We start from the raw sequence: 20,760 nt of genomic DNA on the forward strand, positions 1-20,760 counted from the left end.
TGCCACTCCACATGGCTTGGATTTCGTCCTTAAGAATGAGGAACCTGGTAAAGGAGTCTAACAAGGAACAGAGACATGATCAGATGTGCACTGGAGAGGCTAGGTTGTATGTATGCATGGTGGGAAGGGAGACAGGAATGTCGATCCTGGAGTACAGTTTGAAAATCATTACAATAATCTCGGAAGGACTGATGAATGACAGTGGGGATTGAGAATTCAGATTCTAGAAATATAAAGGAGGTTGAATTGCAAGAACTTGGAGACGAACTGTATATGATGGTTTCTTACTTAAGGACACTTGACCACTTAGTGTGATGCTGCCATATAAAGCAGTTGTAAGTCACACTTCTGTGTATTAGTAGTTGGCAGATGTTACCCTCTGTACGCACAATACCCCTCAGAGGGCAGCGTCTGGGTATTAATTTTATTATTATTTTAGAGAGGCAGACAAAGAAGCATCAAGAAGTTAAAGACTTTTGTGAACGCCACACATTATGTTTTAGAAAGAGTAATCTGATAGCATCCTGGATCAGAGGCAGGGAGATAGATCAGTTGGTGAACCATTCTGAGACTAGAGGTAGTAAGATGATGAGACAAAGAGGTGACATTGCTTCAAATTGAGGACTGCGCCAGTGGGAGGACATTCACGTGTGTAGGAAGGGACAAGTTCGACATCTTTGGGTGGAGAGATATCTTTACTCATGTCTGCAAGATCATAAATAATGTAAGTCACCTTGGTGCTGTAGAAATACAAATGCTTACATATGTTTTGTGTTTGTCTATCTGACTGAAAATATCTATCCAGTCTAGGTAACCCAGTTGTAGCTCAAGAAAGTACAATTCCCTTTAACAGAAATGTCTGTCTATGTAACCCATGTCTGGTGAAACACAGTGACAAATCCTGGATCTCTCTTTTTCTGCTCCAGCATCACCACAATTACCTTCCCATATGACATTAAAATTGATGATTGACAGCTTTTCCAGAAAGACTGTGCCTTGGAATTAAATTTGGGAGATACCCAGCACTGATCAATAGCACAATTAGAGACTAGATCTCAGGATGGACTATGACTGAGGATGTGTGTGCTCTTTTGTAGCAGATGGATTTTAATGGTTTTGAATGGGAAGCCTTTTTGGGGGGAGGGGGTTTATAAACAACAGAAATTTATTTCTCAAACTTCTGGAGACTGGAAAGTCCAAGATCAAGGCGCTGGCAGATTTGGTATCTAGTGAGGGCCCACTTCCTGGTTCAGAGACGCCTGTCTTTTTAAATATAACCTCACATGATGGAAGGGGTTGGAAAGACTTATCAGACTTTACTCCCAAAGTTGGGGAAAGGCTCCTCCTTGTGGCCTCCTGGGAAGGATAAGCCCTGTTTTGGCGGTGGAGAGCTGGGTGGACACTGCCGACCTGGGGCAAGTCACCTGACCCCTCTGATCCTTAGTCTCTTTCTCTATAAAACAAGAGTAATAATGGCAGGTACCTCAGTGGGTTGTGAAGATAAAATCAATTAGTTCATGTTAAACGCTTAGTATATACCTGCCAAGTAATATTTAATCATCTATATATTTCATTGATATTAAATATAAGAAAATGAATTACTATGCTATAAACTGAAACTAACACACTACTGTAAATAACTATACTTCAATTTTAAAAAACTGGAAAACAATTAAATACAAGATTGTGCTATTCCTACCTCTTTATAGTAGTCTTGCTACATCTAACTTCAATTCCAATCACTATGTGATTATACTAAAAAACAAAGTATAAATAATAGCTGTTCCCTAATTAGGGACATTAGCCCAAATGTAGTCTTTATTTTTCCTGGGATAAGTGCAGGGGGATTGGGAAATAGGAATGCAGAGGAAACAAACAAATACAAATTCTGTCATTGTTCTAATCAAAATTTCATCTGAGAATAAACTTTCTTACATGGGAATTTTCTTATTTCTCAGGTATATTAAGGAAACAAACATCAAAAATGACCCAAATGAACTCAACAACCTTATCAAGAAAAATTCTGATGTGTTAACATGGACCCCACGACCTGGAGCCACTCTTGATCTGAGTAGGATGCTAAAGGATCCAACAGACAGGTTTGGCTTAAATACTTATAGAGAAAAAAATGATTCAGGGATTTTTTTCAATTTTATGAGAAAATAAAGTACATACCTGTGGTCTCTTGGTAGGTCCCTATTTGTCAGAATATTAAGTTTTTATTGAGTAGCATCCTGAGCTTGTCATGCATTAAGATCCACACATCACTTTTTAAAATGGAAGTCTTACTGTTTAAAGAAAATAAACTATTAAATAAGTATCTTTCAAATCTAGGGGAAAAAAGGTTGAGTTTTTTCTCAGTCCTATATAATAATTTTCTCATCCTATGTAATAATTACTCAAATGTTTTCCTCGTCTCAGAGCCTTACTTGAAAACAAAGAGTGAGGAAGTTTTTTCTATGAAGGACAATTGATGCAGCTCAAAAATAAGTTCTCTGAAGTAAAAAGCAATAAGCATGAGAATTAGTTTTCATATCAGTATAAACATTACCCAACTGCCAATTCCACAGACAGTACCTTTGAACAAGTAACAGTGCACTGGGAGTGCAATTCAGGAAAAGTTACTATTGATGTCACAGACCTATATTTTTACACATACTTGTCTTGAGCCAAATGGAACTGTTAGTTCCTCACCCTTATTTAGAAATGGACTGAACGTGTTGAAGAGCTGGGCACACAGTTGCCAACAGCACACCCCTCTCCTGGCCTTACCTTTGCAAAGTTGGTGTGAATGGTGCAGCCAGCTGATTATGCCCTTTTGCTAACTTCTCATATCCAACTAGTTACCAAATCTGGTCAATTCTTCATAAATCTCTCACAAATCCACCACTCGTCTCCAGCCTCTTCCGTCGTGACCTTAATTCTCCCTCCCACAATTTTTTTTTCACCTAGATTCAAGCAGCGGCCCTTGACTTGGCTCTGTGCCTCCACCCTGCTCTCCTCTGATCTATCCTCCATGCCAGCCTTTTTCAATCTGCTGGCCACAGTCCACTGGTGGGTTGTAAAATCAATGACATTGATCATGACCAGCATTTAAAAAAACGAAATAGAATAAAACAGAATAGACCTGAGTACATTGCCCGAGTACATATAACAAGGAGTAGTATTGTTTCAGGAGACTTTGTTTCACAGGTACGCTTGATATGTGGACCTCCAGGGTCCTCAAGTAAAATATAATTCTTCCTGGGATCATAAGCAAGGAAAGCTTCCACTCTGCATTGTTGCCGAAGAAACCTTTTTAAAATGCAAAACTCTTCCTGTTCCTTTCCCTGCTTAAAATTCCTTAGGATCTCCCCAGTACCTCTAGGATAAAAGCAGTTTGTATTCTCCAGATCAAGGGTGAGCGAAGTTTTTAATTATTTCAGGTTTTAGCAGGACGTTCAAGAGTCTGGCATTTGGCACTGGCAGAATTCTCCATCATCTCTCTCCAGTTCTCCAGATGTATCCTATGGTAATAATCCTCAAACTTGAATGAACATCAGAATAACTTGAAGCACTTGGATAAATGCAGCTCCCTGGGCTCGACCCCCTGAGATTCTGATTCAGTAGATCTGAGGCAGAGCCTGGGAATCTGCATTTGTATCATTGTGTCACACCAAAGCATTCTGGGTAACAAGAGAGTCGATATTGTTGGATTCTCAGTAGTAAGACAGAGTGTAAGGACACAGGGAGGCTAAGTGCTTAACTCTGCCTTGTGAGGGGAAGAGGGGCCAGGAGAGAACAGGACATGTGGTCAAGGAAAGCTCAATCTGAAGTCTTAGGCGTATGAGCTATGTCTTAGAGATCAGGAGGTAGGTTATAATTAAGAGAGACAGATGGAGATTCCGCTCAGAGGGACCGACACGTGCTGGAGAAGGGAGGTGTAACTAGTGTCATGAGTTTGGTGAGTGCAGATCCTTTAAGTGAATAGACCTATGCCATTCATTTGGAGATGATTTATTGAGCTCCTTCTGCATACCTGGCATCATACTAGGTACAAGGAAACAGCTGTGAAGAGGTCCTTGCCTCATGAATCCAACCATCCACCTGACTGTAGGGTTGGTAAGTGAAGGTGGAGGAAAAGGATGAGACGGGAATACCCTGTCGGGCCAGGGTCGGAAAGGACTTGTGAGACAGTCCAAGGAACTAGCCTGTGAGTAAGGCGAGCTTGAGAAAGTTATAAAGCGAAGAAGGAACATTACTGCGTTGTGTTTTAGAAAAACTATTTTACTTTTTGGAAGACCATGTCCTGGGGAAGAGGCCACAGAGGGAAGAACTGGAGTCAGGGAGGCCAGCTGGAAGACTGAGGCTTTATCCAGGAAGAGATTAGTGAGGCTGTAAACTGAGATGGGGGGAGGAGTTGGAGAAGCAGCCTTGACATTCATTTAGAAGTTAGGAACTTTAGGTTTTGATAAGTAATTTATTATCGAAACCAGTGCCTCTCTAGCTTTGGGCAAATAATGGACTAAAAGTGTTGTTTTGATAAGTGGGACATAGTTACCAAATCGCTACTAGCCAGGTGCCCATTTCCCTCCTCATCTTTCCCTTATCCAGATCACATCCTATTCTATTGCCAGGATTCAATATTCCATGTTCCATGCAATGATCCATCTTCACACCGGATGGACAGCTCTAGGAATGTCAGAGAACTCTCTCGTCCATATTGCTGACTGGGTTTACATACAGAATTGCCCATCTGTCTGAGAGCTGTGGTTTGATTAGTATAGTGAGAGGACCATATATTAGAGACACAAAATTCTACGTATATCTCAAAGATAGGCTAAAGTCATTTCTATGTTCAACAAATATTTATGGGGCCCCTTCTATGTGCCAGTCATGGTTGCTACTGTCATCAAACTTATATTCTAGTGGAGGTGGGGGGCAGGGCAGGAGTGAGCAGACTTCCACAAAATCAATGTGGCCACTTATATTCAACATTTCCATAATTTAGTTACTTGAGCCGAAAGGGTCCGCATCAGTGGTTTTCCAATTTTTGTTTCCCCAACACGGACTTTTATCTTTAAATGTATTCTGACTTGGAGAGCCATCACACTAAACAATTAACAGGAGCTGTTCTGGTTTAGGCTGGGGTGGAACGCTACCCCTCAGTGTTCCCCGAGGCACTTCTGTGAGACCCCTTGGTATCATCTGAACAGTCTTAAAGCTGCTTGTCTGGTTGACTGTTGAAATTGAAGTGCTAATTTCTGCCTTCCTTATTTGTTGCTTTCTTCTTTCCTTGTTCTCTCACGTTTGTGTCTTTAAGCAAAGGCATCATAGAGCCTCCAGAGGGGACTAAAATTTACAAGGATTCCTGGGACTTTGGACCATATTTGAGAATCTTGAATGCTGCTGTAGGAGATGAAATATTTCATCACTCACGCTGGATAAAAGAATACTTCACTTGGGCTGGATTTAAGGATTATAACCTGGTGGTCAGGGTATGCTATGAAGTATTATTTGTCTTTGCTGTCTTGTATTATGAAGTATTCCAATTTGTTTCTCAAAAAACATTTATTAAGCCCTACCATCTGCTTCACAGAAAATAGACTGGACAATGTGCTAAAGCAAGCCCTTGTTGAAAATGTAGGGAACGTTCTGAGGTCCAGCTCAGTTTCTCTCTGGGAGCACTTTTTCCTCCCATCACCATGTATTAGTTTTTGTTTTGTGGGTGTTTTGTTGTGTTGTGTTTGTAGTAGAAACAGGTACTTAAACTGTGGAACAGGCAAGTGGGCTCCACTGGAGAGGTGGTGTCGTGTAGCAGCAGAGAAGCAGGTAATTCTTATCTGCAGCTGTGGTAAGGAATGAATTGCACAAACCACGAGGTCAGCTTAGAACTTAAATTAGCCCCAACATGTACGCACAGAGCTCACAAGCCCAAGTGGTTCACGTTATAAGCTGGTCACCAAAACTGAGGAGGTATCCAAAAACAAAATAAGTACCAACAGGCAAGGGGTGAAAGAGAAAGAGGAGGCCTGAAATGGGCTGGAAATCCCTGCAATACTTATATGTATATTTTATCCCACTTACATATAGTGCCTGAATTTGTGCATGGGGAGCAAAGTTTAAGGAAAGCATCAGGAAATGGACAGCGTTCATACCCTTAGAAACAAAGACTGGTTACCCTCAGGGTGAGGGCTGTTCTCAAGTTTACCTTTCAACCCCTGAACATTAATACCAGGTACCAGGCAACACTTAGCATTCTCAAAATCAGTGAGTCCTAAAAACCTACCTGGGGGTCAGAGCCAGTCTGTGACAAAGTTTTTGATGGTCAATAATGAAACAAGTATGAGTATGCATGTGAGTGTGGTTGCAAAGATGTCAACTCTCTTTTCTTGGGATGAATTGTCATTTCTCCAAGATTAGGCCCTTTCTATTTTTGAGGCATGAGAGCAGTCTTCCTTTAATGAAATAAAAGGATAGTAGATGTAAGAATTTTTTTTAAGTCCTCACTTAGCAAAATGAAATGTTGATGCCTACATTAGCTACCAAATATTTTTTAGAAAATTGTCTTTGAAACCCAAAGACCTGGGAAACATTGGTCTATATTATATTTTCAGTTGAGCAATTAGTATGAAAAAGAGAAAACATTTGGAATTTTCAATGACACTCTTTATGTTTAGCTGCTATGTGATGGTGAGAAAAATTTCACATTTTATTTATTTTTTAGCCTGCAAACATACAGTGGTATTTGGTATCTCATTACTAATAGTGCTTAAGATAATGATATCCTTCTCTGTAAATTTGATTGAAGCTAGTGATATGAAGCAGTTTTGCTAGTGTAGAAGAGTAGGATTAGAATTCAGTTCAGGAAAGAAGAGAGAGGGAGAGAGGGATTGAAGGAGGGGCTAGAGGAGGGGGGAATAGAAGAGAGCAGAGAGGAGAGACTCTTTTTATATTAACTCCACTTCATTGCTATCATTTAAGAGCATTTGGGTCTTGTACATTCCAAAATTTTTTAAGGACCTTGACCACCAGATTGATATGCTTCTTCCCTTTACCATGTTGTCATTTGCACAGATGATTGAGACAGATGAGGACTTCAACCCTTTTCCTGGAGGATATGACTATTTGGTTGACTTTCTAGATTTATCCTTTCCAAAAGAAAGACCAAGCCGGGAACATCCGTATGAGGAAGTAAGCAGGAACACCAGTGGAAGTGCTCCTTCCTTCCTTCCTTCCATCTTTCCTTCCTTCCTAAATAAACTTTTTAGTTTGGAATAACCTTTAGATTTACAGAAAAGTTGCAAGGATAGTACAGAGAGTATTGTTAACATCTTACTTTACTGTGCTACATTTGTCACAACTAACATGCCGTTACTGAAACATTATTATTAACTAAACTCCATACTTGTTTCTTTTTGAGTTATTTGCAAAGATTGGCTTTTCTACCTGCTTCCTTCCAAACAGCTGACCCGCCTGCACTGTTATCAGACCTGCAAGCACTGATCTCTGCCTTCCTTGCCTTCTCTCCAGTGGTGTCTCCTTCCCCAAACAAACCCAATGGGTGGCTCTCTAAAGAAAGGGAAGTCAGCATAAACCAACACATATTTTGTTGAGCTCCAATTTTTAACAAATCCCTAACGCACGGCAGGCATGGTGTTAAGAGCCGGGGCTTTGGACACAATGTCAAGACTGGGATTAGTACCCCATCCCTACGGATGAGGATTATTGATTATGAGGCTTTGAGTCCCTGTCCGAGCCTTGGTGGTTTTTTGTTTTTTGTTTTCCTTCCATTGGGCTTCTTCCCACCTTATCAGTTTTTTTTTATTATAGTCAAATGACATCAAATATGTGAGCATACATTGTAATTTTAAATTCTATATAAATGCAAAAATCACTAAATAAATTAGGAGGGTGTATAGTCTGCCCTTAAGTGTATTACACATGCCATATAAATGTGTAATGCCTTAATTATAGAGGTTTAAATGTACCTTTATAAAATAGATGTATTCTTAAACTACATTTTAATAATTTGACTTGTATTTTTATGTCTAGTACTTGCTGTTGAAGAGAATCTTATGGTGAAACTTTAGTAAAACCAATAATCCACTGCCTGCTTTATGGGTTTTAAAAAACTGGGTTTTCACATATAGGAAAACCCTACATAAAAAACACCCATTTTAAGCAAAGTGAATCTGCTAAATTTATTGCTTTATTTACCAAACACATACATAACACAGCTTCATAAATCTTAGGTCATTTAATACGACCACCTCATTAGCCCATATTACTATACTCCCCATTTATGGGTGAGGAAAATGCCATGCCAAGGGGTTGCATAACCTGCCCAAGGTCGTACAGCTAGTGAATACGTGGTGCAGGGCTTTGACCACAAGTGATCTAGCTCCAGAGTCTGTGTATTTAGCCACTGTCTTGCTTCTTAACTGTGAATTTACAAAACTTATAAATTAAGGTATCTGTTGCCATAAGTGAGATTTTTCTTTGGAATTTTTAAAATCACAGTTCATTAAAAATATTTCATTGAAAAAAAGTCACTTTTCCACAGCTTTTCATAATGCATCTGCTGGATAAAGCAGGCAACAGCTCTCTTGCAGATTTAATACACCATGGGGTAAACCATCATGCCTGCTGTGTACGTGGTGGTCCCTATTTTGACTCTCAGTGCTTTTGTCTCCCAGGATTTTAGTGAGATTTCTGTATGTTGAGGTTCATATATAGAGGATATGCCTATACTTGGAAGAGCTCCTTTTCTTGTCACCTGGAGCCTTCTCATATTGCCTTTTTTTGAAGGCGGGGGCCATTCATTGCCTTTTAAACTCATAAATATATTTTCTATCACACCAACTCTCCATCTTTCCTAGATGCATGGCTCCTGTAGCTGACCATCCTCCTGTTCCAATCTGGATGGGCCCCTCTCTAGGTCTGCTGCCAATCTGTCACCCTGTGACATCCCTTACCCACTGCCAGACCCCACCCATGTCTTCACCTTCTTTGCTTTCCTCCTTTGTGGGACTTTCTGCTTAAGTATCTGCCGAAGAAATGTTACACGGGAGCTAAACTTCAAGTACTTTCCTGTCTGATCTTGCACGATAGCTTGGCTGAACCCATTATGCTGGGTGGCAATCACTTTCCTTGGTTACCTGAAAGCATTGCTCCTTCAGCTTCTACTGTAGTTGCATGCAGTGTTGCTTACCGCAGGCTGACCTTTCTTCCATTGTAGGTGACTTTTAAGAAATTAGGGATTAATCTATATTTACCAAAAAAAAAAAAAAAAAGACCTTTTCAAGCAGCAGGCTTTACTTGAAGGCAGGGGTTACACGCTTAAATGCTCACAGGCAGACCCGAGGCAGATCTTGTAAATAGGGGGAGCTGGGTGGGGACTGTATCAAGTGGAAAGCATGGGAAGGGAGGAGCCCCTACGGAGCTCCAGCTGATCTTCCGAATTTTCCAGAAAACTTGGAAATCTGGATTTTCATGTAAAACACCCAGATTTATAAATGTGGAAAGTTAATTCAATTTTTTAAAAAGGGACTGTAAGCTATCAACTAAGACCTAGGTTGTATTTGGACAGGGGGTCACCCGTTTAAGTTATGAAGTTGAGGAGCCAGCTCTTAGGCTGAGGGACCCCTAAATACCAAAGTGTGGAGGTCCTTGCTCTGGGGCATCACATATACACTCCTGCCCTCATTCTTCCTGCAGAATTGATTCCATTTATTCAGAGAACTGTCTGAATGTATTTGGCCCAGGAGCCACGCATAGGCGTAAGGAAGGGGTTGACTGTTTTGTGTACATATTTTTGTGCTCTGTGTCCCTGCTGTCATCCATGGTACGTACCTCTTCTCCTGAATCTGAATGTCCCTCCATATACTCTCTGGGATTCTGCAGCCTCTGCCCTGGTCTTTAGATGCCACTCACCCTCCTGCTTTCCAGATTCACATTAGTTAATTGAAATCTCCTGCTGTCAACGACTCACTTCATTTCTTCTTCACTGTGACAGTTCATACCTGTACACTTGCTTTTTTTTTTTTTTTTTTTGCGGTACACGGGCCTCTCACTGTTGTGGCCTCTCCCATTGCGGAGCACAGGCTCCGGACGCACAGGCTCAGCGGCCATGGCTCACGGGCCCAGCCTCTCCACGGCATGTGGGATCTTCCCAGACCGGGGCACAAATCCGTGTCCCCTGCTTCAGCAGGCGGACTCTCAACCACTGCACCACCAGGGAAGCCCCTGTACGCTTGCTTTGTCAACACTTCAGTTGCGTCTGGAAGTGGGCAAAGGCAGGTTATGTATGGGATCTGTCCATCATTTTGAATTAGAAGTCCTTTCTCAGCCCCAGTGACACTAGCCCTCGTTTTCTTCACTTCTTGACTGTTCTTCTACATTCTTTCAGGGTTTCTCTTTCTCCAGCCGCCACTTCAATCTCTTGCTTTCCCCCAGGGTTCTGTATTCCACCCACCGAACACATCTGCTAGCACCGCTTCTCTGACGCCAAAAATCCACAGGTCCTGCCCAGACTTTGCCCAGCTTCCGCTAACTCTGTCCAGCTTCAGATTCATTAGAGTTAATCGCCTGCTAGATATCATCACCTGGATATCCAAATCCCTGGTACCTACTTTTCAACCTGTTCAAAATACGACACATCATCGTTCTCTTAAAACTGCTCTTTCTCCTTTTCTGCCTTGATCGTTGGCAATATCAGTTCCCCTCCCCACTCCCCCCACAGTGAGCCCGGCTAGTAACGGGGGTAATCTTCAACTTTTTCCTTTTCCCTCATCCCCAAATCTAATCAATCACCAAGACCTTCCCATTTTACAGTCTAAACGTTTCTCAAAACCTCCCCAGTGCTTCCACGTGCTCCTCTCTAGTTTGAAAGGTCAAGAAAGGCCATCTCCCCTCCACTGTGAGGAACTAGATCTTGACACTGCACTTTAGCTGGGCCATCCTCAACAAACTGTGCAGTCATGTTTCTAAGTCTCTGTTGGCAAAACAGGAGACCTTCTGACCTGTGTTTGCGATCTCAGTTCACAATGGATGTAATGGTTTTGTAGGAATGGTGCAGGAAAGAGAAGTAAATCCTAAATGCCAATCTTCTGATCATTCCGTGTCATTTAATAGCCTGTCATTTGTGATAAAGTTGCTTCTACTGGCCTTAGCACGATATTGATCAGGAAAAAAAATGTGATGCCAGATACTGAAAAAGGCTCCTGGTAAACTGGAACCTGTGTACCTATGAAGTGTTAAAACCATGTCCTATCTTAGTAACCTCCCTTCATGGTACCTCATGCTCTTTTTTTTTTTTTTAATGAATTATCTCTTCTTTTCTCACAACAGTAACAGAGGAGACCGAGGCTTAGCAAGGTTAAGGTCACATGATTAGTAAGTGCTGGGCTGAGACTCAAAACCATCTCTGCCTGTCTCCTAACCCTGTGCACCTTTGACTATTCAGCAGATCCCGTGTCAGGAGTTGGGATTCTTTAAAGGTAAGGGCCTTGCCCACCACATTAAGGTAATCTTGCTCTGTGGCAGGCCTTGTTTTCAGTATTTTATATACACTGACTCAGTGAATCCTCACAGTAATCCTCTGAGGAATGTTCTGTTATCTCCATTTCATAGATGAGAAAACTGAGGCACAGAATGTTTGCCAGGATCACACAGCTAGACCATGGATTTGAACCCAGCAATCTGATTCTGTCTGTGCTCTCAGCCACTCTGCACCACCTCCCAACCCCGGCTCCTGATCCATTTCCTGTTTTCCTTCCCTCAATTTCTACTGCACTCAGGAGCCTCTCTTTCCCCCTCCGCCTGTGATATCTACTTCAGTAGCCTTTTCTCCTTGACTCCTCAGACCCCTGCCGTTATAGGCAGCTGCTTCTTTCAGGGACACAGAGGTCAGTACCAGTGCTCCGTGCTGGCTGGGTCACCCCTGCTAGTTGTTCCATATCTGTTTCAGATTCGGAGCCGGGTTGATGTCATCAGACACGTGGTGAAGAATGGTCTGCTCTGGGATGACTTGTATATAGGATTCCAAACCCGGCTGCAGCGGGATCCTGACATATACCATCATCTGTAAGTCTGAAAATGCCTGTCGTGCTCTAGGCCACTGCAGAGGATGCTGTGGATATATAAGCAGAGTCGGTGACCGACTATGACCCCAGATTTTGATGGGTGTGTGAGATCCCGCCATTAGAGCTTTATTTCTTTGTTAACGTGTTAAAAGGCGAAACTGGTTAGGAAAATAACATTTTAAAGAGTCATTGTTTCCATATTCATGCAAATGTGTTTCAGTCTTTTCTGAAAGTGGTTTATGGTATAGGAAAGGGAAGGACATTACTAGAGGGAAAGGGTGTGTTTGGCCAAGACAAGAACGAGGAGGGGGTTTTATGTGGCAAAGATGTGATCATCGAAGACCATTATTTCCCATGACAAATTTTTGCCTGTGCCCCACTCTGAGCATGAATTTGGTGAACTAGTTGGTTAACGGGAATGGCCCTCCGAGTCTCTACCTGCTTACACTTCAAAACCATGTAAGTTTCTCATTGCAAAACTGTATATGTGGACTTCCCTGGTGGCACAGTGGTTAAGAATCTGCCTGCCAAGGCAGGCGAACACGGGTTTGATCCCTGGTCCGGGAAGATCCCACATGCTGTGGAGCAACTAAGCCCGTGCGCCACAACTACTGAGCCTGCACTCTAGAGCCCCTGAGCCACAACTACTGAGCCCGTGTGCTGCGACTACTGAAGCCTGCGTGCCTAGAGCCTCTGCTCCGCAACAAGAGAAGCCACCGCAGTGAGAAGCCCGCGCACCACAACAAAGAGTAGCCCCCGCTCGCCACAACTAGAGAAAGCCCATGTGCAGCAACGAAGACCCAATGCAGCCAAAAACAAAAACAAAACCCAACTGTGTATGCCTTTAAGGCTGTAGTTGGAATGTTTGAGTTGAAGTGTCAGAAGGGCCCATTTGCTATTTTCATATTTGCAACATAATCAGCAAGAGGGAGAATACTTCCTTATCATTACCACTGACCCTCTGAAAAGTTCAGGAATTTAATTTTAAATAAGCAAAGCCTACTATCTTGCTTCTGCCTTGAGGTCCCAGGCACAGGCATGTCTTGAATTTTCTTTTTTATTTATTTCTTTTTGAATGTTTTGAAGTGATTTTTAAAATATTTAAAGAATGTAGACATTGTAAAATAAAAGGAAAGAACGCTACCCCGCACTTCCCAGAAAACCTTGTCTGTTTCCTGTCTTTCCCTCCACCCACTCTCCAGGGTAACACTTGATCACAGCACAGTGTGTGTCATCCCAGGCCTAATTCTGAATACGTCAACATTTAACTACATATATGTGTTCTCAATAAAACGTCCCAGATAGTTGGGGAAAGAAGGTTATTGTTGCTGTTGTTTTAATGTAATCCTAGTACATCTGTAACTTGCATTTTTTACTCATTAATATATCTTTGGTATCCCTAGTGTTAGGACACACAGATCAACCCCAAACATTTTAACAGCGGTAGAACATTACAAGTTTTGTTCATTTTCAACAAAACTTATACGTGTCTTCTTATTCTGGAAGAAAAGGAAATGTAACAACTTTGGGGGAGATTCGAATGTTACTTTTCTTAAAAAAATAATTCCATCTTGGAAGCTTCTGGGATATTGGTGCTGAAGCCTATTTCTTATGTTGTTTTGATAGCAAAGGTCATAAATGTAAGAGAAGCCCATAATGAATCTTGGAAAGCAGTCACAACCCAATTTATCTTTGTTGCTTTCAAAATGGGATTTATGAGTTTATTAAATATTTTTCTGGTCATAAAACTAATACATATCTACTGCAGAAAATTTGAAAAAAATTTTAAATACAAAAACAAAACAGAAAACAACAGTTAAAACCACAAGTGATCACACCATCCAGAGAGAGCAATTTGCATTTTGGTATCTAGTTAATCTTTCTTCACATGCAATTATTTTTATAAAAATGGGATAATACTGGACTTCCCTGTGGCACAGTGGTTAGGAATCTGCCTGCCAATGCAAGGGAACACGGGTTTGATCCCTGGTCTGGGAAGATCCCACATGCCGCTGGAGCAACTAAGCCTGTGCACCGCAACTACTGAGCCTGTGCTCTAGAGCCCGTGAGCCACAACTGCTGAGCCCGCGAGCTGCAACTACTGAAGCCCACGCACCTAGAGCTTGTGCTCCGCAACAAGAGAAGTCATCGCAATGAGAAGCCCGCGCACTGCAACGAAGAGTAGCCCCCGCTTGCCACAACTAGAGAAAGCCCGCGCGCAGCAACGAAGACCCAATACAGCCATAAATAAATAAATAAATTTATTTATTTAAAAATAAATCAATCAAAAATTTAAAAAACTGGGATAATACTATACATACTTTTGTTCCTGCATGTTTACTGAACAATCTTTGATCCACCCTGTAAGTTTCTAACTTTCATTATTTGAAATGATGTTTTGCCAAATAAACACGTAGGTGTGTCTTGCACACTTTCATAGTGATTTCCTAGGATAAATTCCTAGGAGTGGAGCTGCTGGATCCAACACGCACTCGGTGTGTAGACTTTTGCTGCATGCTGCCAAATCATTCTTAGGAAGCCAGCTCACCTCCCCAGAAATAACGTACAACACATTTACCTGCACCTTCACCAATACCAGGTCCTTTTGTGTACAGAATGCAAATCTATTTTTACATATAAGAATTCCTTAAAGCAAGGCGCATCACAGAAAAATAAAAATAAGACACAGTTGTCATGTTTTAAGGGACTGCATTCAACACACTGGAAATGTTAAGCTACATTAACATCTGAAACAGTACAGGAAAATGCTGCCTCAGGGAGAGCTGAGTACCAGGTACCCAACAGATCTTGGCAAAATATTAATAGACATGGAAGTTTCAAAAACATATTTTTCTGCTTTATCTCTTTTCAGGTTTTGGAACCATTTTCAAATAAAACTCCCCCTAACACCACCCAACTGGAAGTCCTTCCTGATGTACTGTGGGTAGAGAGGACCTGAAATTTCCCAGGTAAAGCATCCTGTAGATCTGGGAGACACCTTTATATCCATCCCATCACACTCTCTTTGGCATCTGAATTAAGCAGGCACCGTGCCTATCAGAAAACCTGACTTTCGGGGGAATGAGAGGAGCTAACATTACAGGAAGAACATTCAAGTTTAAAAAGTAAATGAAATGAGTAGTGAGTGCCTCCAGCCCAAAGTCCATGGAATCTTTGGTCTGGTTGAGGTGAACATGCAGCCAATTAATAGACAAAACAAAAATTATCCTAGGTGGTCAGTGAGTGTTCAGAGCTAAATCCTGAACATATGAAGGAAGGCAGCAACCAAAGACAAATACTGTGTGATTTCACTTATATGTGGAATCTAAAAAGCAAAACAAATGAACAAACATAACAAAACAGAGACAGTTACAGAGAATGAACAAGGTGGTTGACAGAGGGGAGATGGGTGGAGGGAGGAAGGAAATGGGTGAGGGAGATTAAGAGGTACAAACTTCAGTTTAAAAATAAACTTGCAGGTGCAGTCACAGGTATGAAATGTACAATGTGGGGAATATAGACAGTAACAATGTCATATCTTTGTGTGGTGACATTTCATAACTAGACTTATGGAGGTGATCATTTTGAAATGTATAGAAATATTGAATCACTATGTTGTGTGACAGGAACTAACACAGTGTTATAGGTCAATTATACTTCAAAAACAAACAAACGAACAAACTCATAGAAAAAGAGATCAGATTTGTTATTGCCAGAGATGGGGGGTAGGGGGAGATGAAGGTGGCCAAAAGGTACAAACTTCTAGTTATAAGATAATTAAGCACTAGGAATTTAATATACAACATGATAAATGTAATTAACACTGCTCTATGTTACATATGAAAGTGGTTAAGAAAGTAAGTCCTAAGAATTCTCATCACAAGGAAAACATATTTTCTACTTCTTTAATTGTGTCTCTATATGAGATGATGGATGCTCCTTAAACTTAATGTGATAATCATTTCATGATATAGGTAAGTCAAATCATTATGCTGTATACCTTAAACTTATATAGTGCTGTATGTCCATTATATCTCAATAAGATAAACAAAAACACTGGAAGAAAAAAATAAACACAAAAAGGAAAAGCAGCAACCAAAACTGAAAGGAGAAAAACTAAAAACAGAGTGAGATGGAAAACATCACCTCTCCATTTCAATAGACCCCTCTCTTTTTCAGACTGATGGAGCTCAGCTTGTCTGACACAAACCAGACTTGACATTCCTTCCTACCACTCAGGATGTGATTTTATAAAGTGAACTATAAAACCTGTTTCCATACATTTGTTATTGGAAAGGTCACATAATATTACTACAAAGATAGTAAATTCCTTGACTCATGCATTTATTTATTTATTCCACAAACAGCTATCCCATCACGTTGCATTGTAATAATCTATTGTCTCTTCCAGTCAGTAGACTCTGAATTTCTTAAAAGTAGACACTTTTGCCTGTGTAACCCTAGTACTCAGCACAGTGCTCTGTGCACACACAGTATTATGCATAATATGCATTTAAGGAAGGAAGGAACAAGTGAATTTCCATCTTTAACTGTCAGTGTGACTTACATCTTAAACTAAGCTTTGGTGTCCTTACCAGTAAAATTAAGGATCTAAATAGAATATTCTTTTCAGTTGTAATGTTCTTTATTCCATACTCTAGCCTAGATCTTCTAAGTTACCATAGGCTAGAAGGGATGTGAAAGGAATTCACATACAACTAGATTATAAGGCAGACTTAGTAAGCACTATATTTGTTGTACCAACTTAGTGTTGGGAGTACTGAGGAGAGAGAAATTACATCTGACTTTTTGCAATGACCAGGAAGAACTTTACAGAAAAGGTAGTATTTCAGGGGGGTAGGGAGGGGGGTAGGGTTAGGAGAGCACCTTGAAGGTTGGGGAATATTTTTAATAAGCTGAAATGGAGGGAGCAATGATAGAATATTCCAGACAGAAGGAGTGGGTGAAGTTAAAAGGTAGAAAAATACAAGGTGAATTAGAGCAATGGCAAGTCCTCCTGGTGTGACAGAGAAGGAAGGGAAAGCAGGAACGAGGCCTGAGTGGCCCTGGGAGAATAAAGAGAGTCAGGAGTCTCAATGGGGATGCTGAGCGTCTTCAGTAGTTGTGAAAAAGCAGGAGGCATTAAAGGTAAGGAGGCAGCTGAACGAGACAATGCCAAGTCCAAGGTCTTGGAGATGGAGCAGATCTGAAAAAAAGGTCAAATATCAAGGAGGCAATAGTACAGTGGTCAATACTTCAGACTTGGAAACTGACTTCTTGAGTTAAAATCTTGGTTCTGTCACTTACTGTGTGACTTTTGGGGAATCTGTGTCTCAGATCTTCATCTGTGAAGTGAATATAATAATAGCACCTACCTCACAGGGTTGTGTTGTATTCTTAAGGCCCTTCTAGAAGAGTGAGTGGCACATGGTAAGAGAACAATAAATGTTGACTATAACAACCTTATGAAATAAACAGGAGAGTCATGTGACCTACAACCAGTCATTTGGTGAATCTGTAAAACGTTGGGAGAGTCAATTCCAGTTTACATTTCAGCTTTAGATCCTCTTTTACCTTAAAGCATCATAGACTATATAACCTGAACTAAAGACTAAAAATAAAAATTCACCCCAATGCAATAAAAAAAGAAAAAGTATTAAAATGAGTTTCATACTGCTGCTCATTAGTAATATCTTTAGTTCACAGGGATACCAAGCAACATGAAAAATTCAAGTATTTACTGATGCTACATCTTGAACATAGAAGCTTATACCAAAGAGACCATACCTTATTGACATCAGCGGTGGATAATTACGTGTTGCATTTGTGAAATGTTCACATATCTTATGTTTGTTGGATCACTACATAGCCAGATTATTAATATTTTACTTATTCCGTCCATAATTTTCTATAAAAGAACCAATGAATGCAATAGGAACAACTTCTCTGTGGAAAAGAAAGATAACAGGAGATGTAAATCCAAGCACAGAAGAAATAGAACGGGCGGAGAAAAGGTTTCCTAGAAGACAGTGAAGAAAAAGGAAAGGGGTGGGGGAGCAGAAGTTAAGCTAGGAGAAGAGAAGAAAGAAGAGAAATAGATAAATGAGAGGCTATAAGAAGAAAATAGGGAAGAGAAAAAATTAAGACGGAACTTAAAAAGGAGAATGTAAAAACAGACATTTTGTTCCTTAATAGATTGATTCCCCAAATAGAGTCCATGAATCTAATTGAGTAAGAAGTGTTCATGAGCTGTTTTCAATTTTTCAAAAAGCATTGTTGAAATCATCTATTTACCAAAACAAGGCTGCGGAGGCTACCCTAAAATGTAATACTTTCATTGGGACTGAAAGTATTTTAATTTGGTAACAAAATCTGTTATTTAATGTAAATTATAAATTCTAACAAATGGCGGTATCTTTGACTAAAAATATGAACACTAGCTAGTGATAAAATGAGTTTTATAGAAAATAATTTTCAAAATCGATAGAATAATCAACAATAAAGACCCATATCTTGAAAAAATTAGGAAATCCTCTTCTGAACACTTGAAAATGCTGTTGCAATGGTTAAAATAGGCAACCAATTTATTTCTGCTAATGTCTGTAGTTTTTGATGATATTCCCATGATTATCACATTATCCCTAGGAATATGTGATTGTTAACTACATTTCTATTTTACATATTGCTATTTCCAGTAACACAAACCCCTCATTGATCTGAACATCAAAATTGATTTTCTGATTATGTATACAACCTCTTTAATTCTGAAGATACAAGAATCCAATGATGGAATTTATCTCCTTAAATCTCTTGATTATCTACTTCTCATAAAGATGAACACCAATGAAGTTTGATGGCTCTGGTTCACGTCACACATTATGCATATATTTTGTGATTTACATTATGCATATATTTTATAAATTAATTATCACCAAAAAATAAATGTATATCAACAGAATATGTGTTAAAATGTATATGATGAGCAAATAAAAGATTATTTTAAAATACGAATTTGTTTTCTTGCCACCAAGCCTATCTTTATTCTCTTGCTGTCTTCCTAGTTATTGCCGTCTGATACCCTGACTCCAGCAATTTGATATTACCAAGACCTTCAATCCATTGACCCTACATGTCCTCACTTCTCTCCTTATTCATCTTCAGTGGTTCTTTTCTACCTGTGTCCACATCACCCCCCCTTTCTTTTTCTACCCCACATCACCTGCCCTCTTTCCCTCTCTCATATTCCAGATCTCATTTCCATGACTTAAACCCCAAACTATGAAATCATTCTTTATACCTTGCTCTAACATCTACCGCATCAGCAGATCCGTCACCTTTACCTTCAAAATATACCCAGAGTGTAACCACTTTCAGCCATCTCCACTGCTATCAAATCAGGAGAAAAAGGAAACCCACAGAGGTAATCTTGGCATTAGGAACTGGTTTTCCTTATGCCATGAATAGGCATCTGTCCGTTCCAAAAAAGGCTGACAAGCTGAATGCCTTGAAACTGGCTTAGAGCCGCTCAAGGGGATGCTGGGAAAGCCATTCTTGGGGAGGTGACTTGCAGGCTGCACAATCCTAAAGCCACTTTAGAGGGTCCCAGGGTAACAGCTAGTTGCTGGGCGCTGCTGCTCATGGAGAAACTAAGGTGAGCCAGAACAGAAACCATTTCCTTCTCTAGTGCCCCTCTAGTGCCCTCTACAGACAAAGCTTCATACTAGCTAGCAAAAGAGAAATAATTCTTTTTTGCATAGCCGGCAATAAAGAGTGGATTTAAAGCTGAGAGCCAATAAATTGATAACTGACACACACTTGATAATAATACATTTTGTAGTCTCTAGGGTAACCACTTAAGGAATTTTAAAAGGATGTGTAACCACAAAGGTCATAGAGGGAAAATTAAATAGTTTAAAAATATTAATCTGTGAAAGAAGCCAATTAAAGAAAAAAAACATAAATGAGACAATAGAAAGTAAAAATCAAGATGGTAGATTATATCAATAATTGCATTAAATGTAAATGGATTAAGTGCTGTCATTAAAAGACAGTTTGACAGACTGGATTTGAAAAAAACACTCTTTGCTTACAAGACATATAATTAAAAGATAAATACACTGAAAGTTTGAAAGAAACAGAGGAAATACATACTATGAAACTACTAATAAAAAGATGGCTTAGCTCTCTTAAAGTCAAACAAGGAGGAACACCTCATAATGTAAAAAGTCTTAGTTAACCAGGAAGCTATAAAAATCTAAATTTATATGCACATAATAAGAGCTTCAAAATGTATAAAACAAAGAATGACATAACTAAAAGAAGAAATAAATTCAAATCAAAGATATTTGAAAATACCCTTTTCAGTAAATGATAAGTCAAGAAAATTTTCAAGACTATACTTGTACGTCTTTTCTTCAGAATTTTATGATCAGTTTATCATGCTCCAACTTGCTTTTGGAAAAATTTATTATCAGCAAGTTTATTTCCATGTCTGTTAAGGATCTAAGAGATTCTAGTGAGGGAAATGCTGAGACCTGGCCTAACAGAGGTGGAGCTGCAGAAGGAGGGGGAAAATAGACACGGTAGAGACATCCTGTCTTGAAGATGTCACAGTTTAAATGCCTAAAGATTTTGAAGGACCATTAAGTAACTGGAATTATTTTCCTTGATGACCCAGCTGCCCAAGCTGGATACC

The 20,760-nt window shown here is 40.1% G+C and overlaps 1 protein-coding gene across 1 annotated transcript in view; it reads left to right on the forward strand.

The window, feature by feature from the left end:
- The window catches only part of LOC307059006 (cytidine monophosphate-N-acetylneuraminic acid hydroxylase), a gene marked incomplete at its 5' end in the record, with an annotated part of 59,540 nt that extends 41,137 nt beyond the window's left edge, over window positions 1-18,403 (forward strand). Inside the window, 7 exons of the mRNA XM_079712692.1 lie at window positions 1,959-2,099; window positions 5,303-5,477; window positions 7,057-7,173; window positions 10,438-10,605; window positions 11,951-12,066; window positions 14,938-15,034; window positions 17,765-18,403. Coding sequence (XP_079568818.1) covers window positions 1,959-2,099; window positions 5,303-5,477; window positions 7,057-7,173; window positions 10,438-10,605; window positions 11,951-12,066; window positions 14,938-15,013 — 793 coding nt within the window. The 3' untranslated portion in view covers window positions 15,014-15,034; window positions 17,765-18,403. The remainder of the gene's footprint in view (window positions 1-1,958; window positions 2,100-5,302; window positions 5,478-7,056; window positions 7,174-10,437; window positions 10,606-11,950; window positions 12,067-14,937; window positions 15,035-17,764) is intronic.
- Between the last annotated feature and the right edge of the window lie 2,357 nt (window positions 18,404-20,760).

This window comes from Hyperoodon ampullatus (genome assembly GCF_949752795.1).
Source record: "Hyperoodon ampullatus genome assembly, chromosome: 10".
Taxonomy (NCBI): domain Eukaryota; kingdom Metazoa; phylum Chordata; class Mammalia; order Artiodactyla; family Ziphiidae; genus Hyperoodon; species Hyperoodon ampullatus.